The sequence below is a fragment of the Micromesistius poutassou genome (genome assembly GCF_964030765.1).
Source record: "Micromesistius poutassou genome assembly, chromosome: 17".
In the NCBI taxonomy this organism is placed as follows: domain Eukaryota; kingdom Metazoa; phylum Chordata; class Actinopteri; order Gadiformes; family Gadidae; genus Micromesistius; species Micromesistius poutassou.
In genome coordinates this window covers 6,393,612-6,405,088 of record NC_140287.1, presented here as the reverse complement: position 1 = coordinate 6,405,088, position 11,477 = coordinate 6,393,612, and the positions used below count along the sequence as shown (strand labels likewise).

Below are 11,477 nucleotides of genomic sequence, written 5' to 3'. Positions count from 1 at the left end.
GTTAACTTTACTTTTGTTCTTTTCCGCCCTCTAGTGGACAATTGTACAATTGCAAGAACTCAACCCTACCTATTGCCAGTCCAGCTGGTCCAACTCGTAGCTGGATACTATAACTATATCTCTTACCTGATGCTATTCCTTGCTTTTGTCAATACAAGCAGGGCCAGGGTTATTCCAGAGAGGAGAGCAGTGGAGCCACTGGACTGATCAGGGAACTCCAGTGACCAGGATGTATGTGAGCGCTAACGTTAGGTGAGTGGGCTGATGCTATGCTTGCTTGCGTTGTCTCTTCAATCATCCATTAGTTTCTCTGAAACACAAAAACAAACAAATAAATTTAATTTTCTGAAGCTACCAGCCAAGTGTATTTTTACTTGATAACAAACACAACGCTCAACGAATGATCTGTCCACCCAGATAATTACTTGATTCCAAAAGCAATTCATACAAAAGGGCCCCATACAAGTGTCCCCGTTTTAGTTTTCTATGACAAAAACACTACATGTTTGGAGGTTTTTACACCTCTGAACCCAAAATGTCTGTGGATTTTGTCTCAGAAATCTGGTCACCTTACACTAAGGCCCTGTCCCAATTCTCCCCCTTCACCTAGATTTGAGCCCTAACCCTAGATTTTGCGTGTTCCCGCGAAAGGGTAGTTTTTCCCTTAAAATAAACCCTTGAATGCTGGCCAGCTCGGTAGCTGACTTGCAGCTAAGGGCACTCAAAGCAAGTGTTCTTGTTAAGGGGAGAGAAATGGGACTGGGCCTAAAACAATCCACTCCTGTGCTGTGCTTCCCTTCTCTAGCGATACGACATGGGTCAGTCCATCCTTTACCGTTCCCGAAAGCGTCCACTCCTGGAGAGTGGAAGCACTGGTGATGTCCGACCAGCTGGGCGTGGGTTTCTCAGGGTCTCTCACCTCCCCCCCACTGAGAGTCAGTACATAATCATTCCTTATGGGCTCTACTGTCATGATGATGTAAGTAGTTTGGTTTTCAGTTTTGTGACAGTGTCATTCTCTGTTGAAGGGGTCGTTGCCGAAGTTCTTTAACATGGAACTCCCAGAAAGTGTCATCAGAGGAGAGGAGATTGTGCTTGAGATACATTTCTACAACACCCTGCTGTGGGACTTAGAGGTACAAAAGCCTGGAATGTGGAGACTGGACAACACGACAGTACTGCCTCATATGTGGTGAAACAATGGCGGATTTCTACGTCAACTCTGTCTGGGGAAAAAAACGCAGGAAAGTTGGAACATCAAACATAATTTTTGAAACGGGACCCATCCTACAGCAAGTATTGCTGTAGGAAACACTTGGAGGAGTCTTATTATAAGCCAGCGGAGTTGTTTTTTATGCATGTAACTCTTGTAACTCTTCTGAAGATCCTGCCGGATCCCAAATGTTTTTGTGCTACTGATAACCTCGCTCCATTATCATCGTTTTTTATTGTTTGTTCATTAGTCTTCCTTCTGTTTTGCTATTCTTTAATGTATGTCTTGTTCTTGGTTTCACTCCCTCGTCTCTCTTTCCTCCCCGCCGCAGCTCATACTGCTGGTGGAGCACAACGAGGCCTTTGAGTTTGTTCTCGCCGTGGACGGGGACCTCGCTGTGGTGAACGCACGGAAAGTGACGGTGGGGCGCCGGAGCTCTGTCACGGCGCTCTTCCCCATAAGGCCCTTGGCTCTGGGCGAGATGGAAATATCGGCCGCCATGTTTTCGGCGGAGGATTCACACAGATTGGTCCAGACCGTGTTTGTGAAGGTGCGGCGTTTCATTGGATAATAAAGGGGCTGGGATGATGTGTTTAGAGCGCTGTTTAGTGGACTCCACATGGAACATGTCACCAATGTATCTCTTTTAAATAATACGCCTGCCCTGGTCAACTCTAAGTCCATTTTGATTGCATTTGTAAACAAATATGAATCTGCAATAGCATGAATAACATCCACAAATGTGAAATACAATTTGAGAGGATTTTTTTTGGAATGTAGTAAAGAAAATGATTATACGAACGTCTGCCCTTAAAGTTCCCCTAAGGTTCTTTGCGTGTCCCTTAACAATTTACACTTAGAGCCCAGTTCTCCTTCGGAAAAAGTGCCAGCTTAGAGCCCTGCTTACCCTCCAAAAAATTAAAGAAATCAATTGGATTAGGATCCAACAGCCCTGCAGTGAATGCTGCCGAGCTCACATGGTCGAGGACCGCTTCTTCATGACATCCGTGTTTTCCCTGCAGCCGGAGGGTGTCGCACGCTCCTTCTCCAAGACGCTCTTCCTGGAGCTGGCACCCAACACGATCAACAATTCAGGGACCACCTCCTTCTCTTTCCCCCCAGATGTGGTGCCGGGCAGCCAGAGGGTCCATGTGGCAGTGGTTGGTATGTCGTCCCCCCCCCCACCCCACCTCCCCTGGCCCAGTTCCGCTGCCATTGGCGGTTCCATGGAGCGGTCGTCCATGTTTTACGTTTTGCGACTTGGGGACATGGTCGAAATAAATGCGCCCATGTTTTTTCAATTACTATTGGAGAAGGGACGGCTCCTTGGTTTAGGTGCACGGTAGGAGTTGGAGCTGTTCTGAAGGGCATTTGGATTATTCAAATAAGAAAATCTAAATAAGGAGTTTAAGTTTATGGGGCCTTGATTGGGAACAGCTGTCTGGTGCGTTTGGCTGGACTCTTGTTATGACAGAGAGGAAAGGTTGTCTATTGTAACACAGCTTGATGTAAACGTTGTTCTTTTTAACATCATGCAAACGCTCTAAATCAAACTGTTTTATGCCTGTGAGTTTCTGTTATGTCGACTGTGATTAACTTGATTCTTCTTTCCGTTCCTTTCTTAAATCTTTTTTAATGTTGGACCATTCAACTAACTTTTTCAATGGCTTTAACGGTGGAATTGTTCTGTGTGGCTTTAACTCTACTTGTTTCCATCTGTAAAGTGTAAACAGATTCCATACCAGTATTAAATAAGGGATGCAGGGAAATCTTGTTAATATTAATTGTGTGATGATTAATGCCAAATGGTGCTTCCAACATCTCTGTGCCATGCTCCATCCCTCCAAAACGTCTGGTTCTCTACTTTAAACCGTCCAGTTCTCTGCTGACCCCGTCTCAAACACCCCACCCAGATTCTGTGGAGCACAAATTCTGAACACAAACTCCCAAGACCAGAAGACATTTTATTATTATTATTATTATTATTATTATTATTTTCACTTGTATGCCTTCTACTGTATCTTCATGCACATTTATTCTTCATTCTCCTCCTCTCCACTCTCCTCCCCCCTGCAGGTGACCTCCTAGCCCTGTCCATGGAGGGTCTGGAGTCCCTGGTGAGCCTCCCCCAGGGCTGTGGGGAGCAGAATCTGGTGCCCTTCGCATCCAGCGTCTCCATCCTCAAGTACCTGGAAGTCCTGGAGAACGACCACATCAGAGCTAGGGCGCTGGCCGTCCTGGAAGAAGGTACACTAGGCGCACACACGCACGCACGCACGCACATTCTGAATACTTTGTCTATTAGAGAATTGATCTGACCTGTAGACGCATGTTGTGTGTATGATATATGATTCAAATGTTGTCCATGACAAGGTTTCCAGAAGGAACGGTCCTACCAGCGAGGCGATGGCTCCTTCAGTGCCTTCGGGGTCAGAGACTCATCTGGCAACACATGGTAGTTTCCCCCCCCCACTAGATATATGTATGCATACATGCTGAGAGCTTTTTACATTAAGCAGAACATGTATAAATCCCAAACCTAAATTAACAGCCCCTCATCAAAACAATAAAAAATTATGCATATCTAGATTTCTATTTTATTGTAGATGTTTTTTTAGGTCTTTGTGTTGTATTTTAATTGTATGTATTGTAGGTCTTTGTTTTTTTTTGGATGGCTACCCTGTATTCTGGTTCATGTAGGATGTACACAGAATGGTTCAATACAGTGAACCTACCCCTCCCTGCCCCACTCCCTCCCTGGCCCCCCCCCCCGATAGGCTGACGGCGTTCGTGCTGCGGACCTTCCTCCGGGCGCAGCCCTACATGTCGGCGGAGCAGGGCGTGGTGCTGCGGGGCGTGGTGAGGAAGGCCGCCAGCTGGCTGCTCACAAACCAGCAGCCCGGCGGGAACTTTGTGGAGGCCGGACACATCATCCACACGGAGATGAGGCGTTGCCAGGACGACTGCCCCGCTGCACTCACGGCCTTCGTGGTCATGGCGCTGGTGGAGGACCCGGAGTACGCGGTCAGTGTTGGAGGAGGACCGGCTGGGTTGGGGTTAGGGGGGGGGGGGGGGGGGGGGGGGGGGGTTTGGTCAGTGATGGGCGGAGACATTTGAGACATTTTCTCAAATGAAGGACAAGGAAAAGTGCTGTGTCTGCTGTGGGAACAAAATGGAGCGGAGGGGGGTTAGATAGAAGAATGGAAGATTGGAGGCAGCAGACCATTAGATGTCGTTTTGAGGGTTGAGTGTTGGAGTGGTCAAAACGACAGAAGATGAACCAAATATCAATCATCAATATCAAAGACAATATCAAAAGTATGAATAAGGTTTCATTAGAACACGTCCTAAATAACCATTTGGGATGCACAGACACTTTTGTTGAGTTTATATCTCTTTCCCTCCCTCCCCCTCCTCTACTGTAGCGCATGTATGAACCCAATGTAACCCGGGCCCTTGCTTACCTGAAGAGCGTAGTGCCGACCACGACCGGTAACTACACCCTGTGTTTGATGGCGTACGCCCTGGCCCGGGTTGACCGGACTGCAGCTAGCCGTGTGCTGGCTGAGCTGCAGATGCGTGCCAACTACGAAGGTAACAGGTCTGATCTGTTATCCTTGGCTCAAAGCTATCGTCCCCTTGTCATCCTCCCGCCGTTCTTCCGTTGTCAGGACCAACCCGTGAATGTGCTCATTTAGGTCCGCCTCGTGGTTAGTGCTTCATCATGGCACGGTTTCTCTGGGTTCATTCTGTCTGTCTGTCTGTCTGTCTGTCTGTCTCTCTTGTAATAAGCATTAATGTAGATGATAAATAAGATGAAGGATTAATAGAGAGACCCTACTTGGCCACCTTGTGTGATGTTGACTAGCCATTGCGCAGCAAGGGGGGACAAGTGGGAGTGTCCACACAGAGGTCTCATGCACAGAGCAGCCTACCAGCGGGTGCAGTCCACTAGAGATAAATAGGCTGGCAGGCTGAGCAGCACTTATCTATCGTCTTCAAATGTATATTCATGTTTTGTCGACGATTAGCTCACTAACCAAGAGCTCACAGAGGACCGAACATTATTATGACGCGTTAACCCCGTTCTTTTGTCTGTTTAATCATTGCTTTCCCAGGCGACGAGCGGTGGATTTCGTCGGCGGCTCCGCAGGCGGAGGGGGAGTGGCGGGCCCGCTCGGCGGAGGTGGAGATGGTCTCCTACGTGCTGCTGGCCCTCTCCCGCATGGGCTGGTTCGACAGGGGCTTCCAACTGATGAGGTGGCTGAGCCAGCAGAGGAACCCCCTGGGGGGCTACGGTAGCACTCAGGTGGGGGCCGTGCTCATGTTGGTGCCTTGGCGCTTATGCAGGCACTGTGCTGTTGGTTTAGAGCAGGGGGTTCCCGACCGCCGGTGTGTTCATAAAGCGACGGTGAGGGCCGGGAGTTCATGTGAATGCGTCATTTTAAGATGCATCATTTTAAACAAAGGATGTGGCTGTTTTTCAAGATGGTTTATGTGTCATATTCACAACAATAACAGCAATGAAATGCTTGAGTCTCCGGCTCCCTTCAGTTATGCAATAATATATATTAATTATTATTATTATATTAATAATATTTTTTTTTATATTTTCTTTTTTCTAAGAAACACAAGAAAAGTCACCTGAGACTTTGCACAAGAGTAGTGCAAAGACAAAGACACAAAGCATTTACAGTTGTTAATTTACAGTTTAGTTACATTATGAACTAGGTGGCAACAAAGGCTAATTGTATGAATTTAACATACCAATATTTAAAATTTCTGAACAATTAACAAAATGTTTCCCTTCCCTACTCCACTACAAGTAAGTGTATGAGGTCTATTTGTGTTGGTGGAAATAACATGACTCGTATAGCCTAAGGTATTTTTTTATTTTTATTTTTTATTTTCTGGAAATATTTCAAGGCGGGTCTGGGGATTTGTTCTCGGTGAGTCGTCCGACCCAAAGTGTTGATATAACCGGTCTAGCTGCTTCACTTCTGTTTGCTGTCACAATCGTGGTTGCAGCCGGCCATTGGTACATGGAGCTGCCCATTCTTAAATTCACATTTAGGACGTTTAGCTGACGCTTTTATCTAAAAACGACTTGCAACCATTCACACACTGGAGCCAACCATGCAAGGCGACAGCCAGCTGATGGTCTGAGCCTTTAGGGTGGGGGCGTCTTGTCAGGGACTCCTTGACACTCTGAACTGCGCAACCTCCCGGTTACAACTCACCCGCTTGACCTCCTGAGCTGAGCCGTACAAATTGAATTGGATTGAATCGTTGCCTTCCTCCACTCCTCAGGACACGGTGGTGGCCATACAGGCGCTGGCGGCCTTTGCCGTCGTGGTCAGGGCTGAAGCCATCAACCTGACCGTCCAGCTGTCCTCCTCCAGCATGAGGGGCGTGTCCCGCTTCAGAATCAACTCCACCAACTACCAGCTGTACTACAGCAAGGAGGTAGTGGCCGCACTCCGCGCTCCGGCGCCGTTGACCTCCGTGTCTTTTGTCACGTCGTGTCTGCACTGGAGAATCGTGTGGTCTTCCCCTCTTGTGTTTATTTTTATTTTTTATCTAAGGCACCGGGGGAAAAAATGTCTACCGGCGATTCAAATTTAAATTTCATTAAATGATTGTATTAAAATTGAATAAATGTTATTTAATGTTATTTCATTTAATTAAATTCTGTTTAATTTAATTGTAGGGGTTTGGCACCGTAAAATGGCTCCTGTGTTCCATGTCCTGTGTCAAGGATCACAGTAATCTGTGTAACGTCAACGTGAAAGTCACACAATCAGTCACATTTATAGAATTTTATGGAGATGTGTTCTTGCTTGTGTTGGCTTTGGATGATGTTGCTTTTGTTAGCACAAGTCAACTATTGTTTATTTCCGTTTCAGATCCATGCCGATCAGAATGTATCCATAAATCTGTTCCTGGAAGGCAGAGGGTTTGCCCACCTTCAGGTACTCCCTTATCCTGCCAGCTGGTTCATTGAGCAGTGCTGCATAAATACATCAAATAAATAAATGCCTAAAAAAAAACCTGATGTTGCAGATTCAAAACTCTAAACAGCACCCCTCTATACTTCAGAGCCATTTCGTTTCCCATGCATCCAGCCTCCAGTCTCATACCACATCTTAATGGGTGGTTTGGACTCTGCTGAAATTGCACATTGATCTCTGCAGCTGCGCATGGCGGTTCTTGCCAAGCACAATGGGCTGTATTGTGAATGGCAAGGCAAAATAAGTCATCAATACAGAGGGTGCACGGAAAAGATTAATTCTGCCATTAGCCTCTGGAATGGCTGTTCCGTTTGGTCCTGTTTGCATTTAGTGCGTCTAGATCCTATCGTACAGGTTGACCTTTTCCTCCATTGGGGACTTGAAGCGTTCCGGGCCTTCAGCCTGACTTGATTGTGATTTTAAATATGACGCAATGTCTTTTATGTGTGTGAGTGTTTATTCAATTAAAGGAAGGCAGACTTATTCAGGTCAAACAGAAGAGCGGCACAAGTCTATAACGGGACATTTATTAAGTGGCTTTGCGTGTGCCCCATGTTCATCCTGTCCTTCTCACTGTGTGAACGCCCTCCAGATGAACGTCTTCTACAACGTTGAGAGTGCAAGGTATCCCACGGAGAAGCTCCAGGCTGGGACGGAGGCCTTCTCCCTGGACGTGGAGGTGCTGGAGGCGCTGGACGACCGGGGAGACCGACACCATACCATGGTGGTGTCCATATGCACCCGGTGAGTCTCCTTGGCCGTGCCAAGACTTGGAAGACCGGCTGCTTGAGTACACACTTTTACACACAGCTTTTTTAAGATGACATAAGATTATTAGGGGTCCTACGGAATCCGTAGGAAACCTATTGTATTCGTTAGTATTATTATTATTATTATTATTATTATTATTATTATTATTTTTATCCTGACTTTTTGGCTCCAAAAGTTATAAAAATTGGCAGGCTTGTAGAACTCGTAAAGTTAGTAAAGGAATCAAAAGATGGTCCAGAATAACACATAGGTGGCGCTATAATAAGGCCTTGAAGTTCAGGACTTCAACAGGCTGCCATTACCACTAGGAAGGTGCAATTTGTATGAAACTTGGTATACATGCACCATTTCTCATGATGAACAACTTTCACATTGCAACCCATATGGTCAGACCATTGGGATATAGTGCAGTGACCACAACTTGACCAAACACTCACACATTAACTGCTTTTGTGGTGAAAGTGGGAAAAGCTCCAAACTTGGCACACATGTACCAGGTCACTGTGGGACTATAGGCTGATTAAATAATAGCAATAAGGCAAAAGACGGCAGAGATATGCATTTTAAAGTGAAATACATGCACATGTATACAGCTCTACAACACGTTTAAACAGCTCCAACATTGAATCCAAAACACGTAGGCTCAGCTGTTGAATGTGGCTATTAAGAGGAGATTCCATAGTATACCCATGCCAAATTTGAAGACTATATCTGAAAAAACAATCAAAAAACATTCGTTTGAAGTTCTCCCTTCTGAACCATGGCCTCACTACAATGCAGGATGGGCCTTAAAGGGGTACACACGTTATTTTGCAAACATCCGTTTGACAGTGGATTTTGACACAGTAGGCTTTAGTAACATGGTTGGTGATTGTTTTGATATGTTAACTGCCGGAAAACCAGTTTTTAAGGCATACCAATGCATATTACCATACCAACCAAGCTCACCATACCTCCACATAGGAAAGACTTATATTTCTCAAAATATACTCCAATCTGCCCTTGGCAGTCTACAGTCATACTGTCGGTCATACTGTCATATTGTCGTTCATACAGTCATACGGTCATACTGTCATACTTTTGTTCATACAGTCATACGGTCATACTGTCAGTTATACAGTCATACTGTTGGTCATACTGTCATACAGTCATACTGTCATACTGTCATACTGTCGTCATAGTATTGGTCGTACTGTCATACTGTCGGTAATACAGTTGGTCATACAGTCATACAGTTGGTCATACAGTCATACAGTTGGTCATACTGTCATACTGTCTGTCATACTGTCATGTGAGTGTCAAAATCTCTTCTCACTGTCTCGCCCCTCACATCATATTTAATGTGGTATTTGGACTTCCGGAGCACTAGGGGGCAGAAGGTTAACCCCGCCTTGGCCAGGGAAGTTCCCCTTATTATTGGTATGGCCCAATCAGTCCACCTGGGACTCATTGGCTTATATAAGGGGAGTCTCATTTTGTGGTAGGTGCTTGCTTGACAAGAGGCCAGTACTAGAGCACATGGTATATGTGGCGGCTAGGCTGATGGCTAGGCTGATGGCTAGGCTGATGGCTAGGCTGATGGCTAGGCTGATGGCTAGGCTGATGGCTAGGCTGATGGCTAGGCTGATGGCTGTTATACCGTAGGACCCCGTTATTGTTGCTGGCAACTATATTTATTATTAATATTACTAATCCCAGGTTGTAGGTACAGGTTTTAATTCACTCGTAGCCTTTTGTTTCATTTTGTCTTCAATCTCCAGCATCTAAATATGTTGATTTGACATCCAAAGACATCAACTGGTAAAAGTAATAACAATAACGGGATTAGTTTTTAAATTCAATCATCGTCTGCTCAGTCTCCTCGGGACGGAGGGGTTAACCCAGACGGGCATGGTCCTGGTAGACGTGGGCCTGCTCAGCGGGTTCGTCCCAGTCGGTTTGGCTGCTGTTGACCCCATCAGGAAGGTGGAGACCCCACCCGGCAGGGTGATCCTCTACCTGGACTCGGTAAGCAGCTTTTCTGCCCAAAAGTCTTCCTAAACGTTACCTTGTGAGTTCTATGATGAATTCTATACATAGCTCTGCGATATTTATAATAGTCTCAATCGTAAACCCTGTCTCGTATTGTTTGGGGTAGATTTGTTGACAACGCTGTTGGCTCAACAGCTAAGGACGGGTATTTTATTTAGTCTTAAAAAAATCGTAATAAAGTGAACCCAATAAAAAAAAAGAAAAAAGAAAAATGATCGACCTCGTTAAATGTACCAGAATAAAGCAGGATGCATGTACGTGTGATCCGTGCAGCTCACCTTAGTTGAGGTGTGCGTCAACGTGACGCTCCGAAGGATATGGATGGTTGCCCGCGTGCAGGGCGCCATGGTGCACGTGTACGACTACTATGAGCCCGGTAAGTGAACAACCTCACTTCCTGTTCACTGCAACAGTGGTGCTAGGTAACTGAAGGCCTTAGAATCACATGGGTGTCCGTGAACAAGACTCTTCCACGTTAAAGACCTGCATATAGTAGCGAGGAAGCGCTGTGTAAATACAAGCCATTTATCATTTACATATTTATGATAATTATAACCGCAATGAGCCAATTTAATTTCAGTCGGGGTAACTTTTACCAAAGTATTCACTAACACCACATTCATAACAGAGAAGCACACTTTTATTAAGTGGTATGGCTTGGTTCTGGGAAAGCCGTTTTTCAAGTTTGAAAGGTGCTGTGTTCGATCCCCAATGTCCGATGCCTTGCTCCAAGCCTCCTTGATCCATCCAACACCTAGCACCTACCTGCTCTTTTATAAACTACCACTACCTCCACAGTGATCCACACGCTGCTTATATTCTTGTTATACATTTGTGTATTGTTCCAATACAGGTATATGTGTATGAGTGTGTTCTGGCCCACAGGGCGAGGAGCGATGAGGACGTATAACTCTGAGCGCATGGACTCCTGCGGCTTCTGTGGTAGGGACTGCAGTCGTTGTCGACCTGGGTTCTCCCTCGGTTTCTCCAACACCTTGTTGAATTCTGTCGGCAGCGCCCCCTGCAGCCTGGGCTGGTCATTTGCTCTAATATCCTTGTTATTTGTCTAGACTTGAATTGTATGGGATTCATGTAAATGTTTGTATTTGCACTGGTGCGAATGTAAAACTGTGAAGCCAAATTCTTTGCTAGAAAATATGTAAGTGTATGATTACAGACAACCATCCATCCTTCTCCTTCTATTGGGGTTTTTGATTGGTTGAGAATGGTTTGTGAACATTAACAGAAGTACTGTTTTCAGAATAGTAACAAATCAACCGCTGCTCCATAAGATACACAAATAAACCATATACCATGTTGCCATATACCTTGGCTGAACAATTTGACTTTCTTTCAACCTAAGTAAGGTCTCTGGACATATTTTCCATCTTTGATTATTCCTTGTGAAGTGTGAAATTATATGATGGGTAAGGGTACAAAGTACAATTTGT

General features: G+C 45.5%; 1 protein-coding gene across 1 annotated transcript; it reads left to right on the top strand.

Moving 5' to 3' along the window:
- Positions 1-229: 229 nt before the first annotated feature.
- Positions 230-11,096, top strand: cd109 (CD109 molecule; the record flags this gene model as incomplete). Its single annotated transcript, XM_084481700.1, has 16 exons — positions 230-252; positions 806-935; positions 1,029-1,136; positions 1,545-1,763; positions 2,236-2,377; positions 3,290-3,460; positions 3,587-3,668; positions 3,991-4,237; positions 4,639-4,807; positions 5,332-5,522; positions 6,524-6,679; positions 7,120-7,185; positions 7,817-7,968; positions 9,852-10,002; positions 10,300-10,402; positions 10,912-11,096. 16 exons carry the CDS (start codon positions 230-232, stop codon positions 11,094-11,096), a joined length of 2,295 nt encoding a protein of 764 aa, XP_084337826.1.
- Between the last annotated feature and the right edge of the window lie 381 nt (positions 11,097-11,477).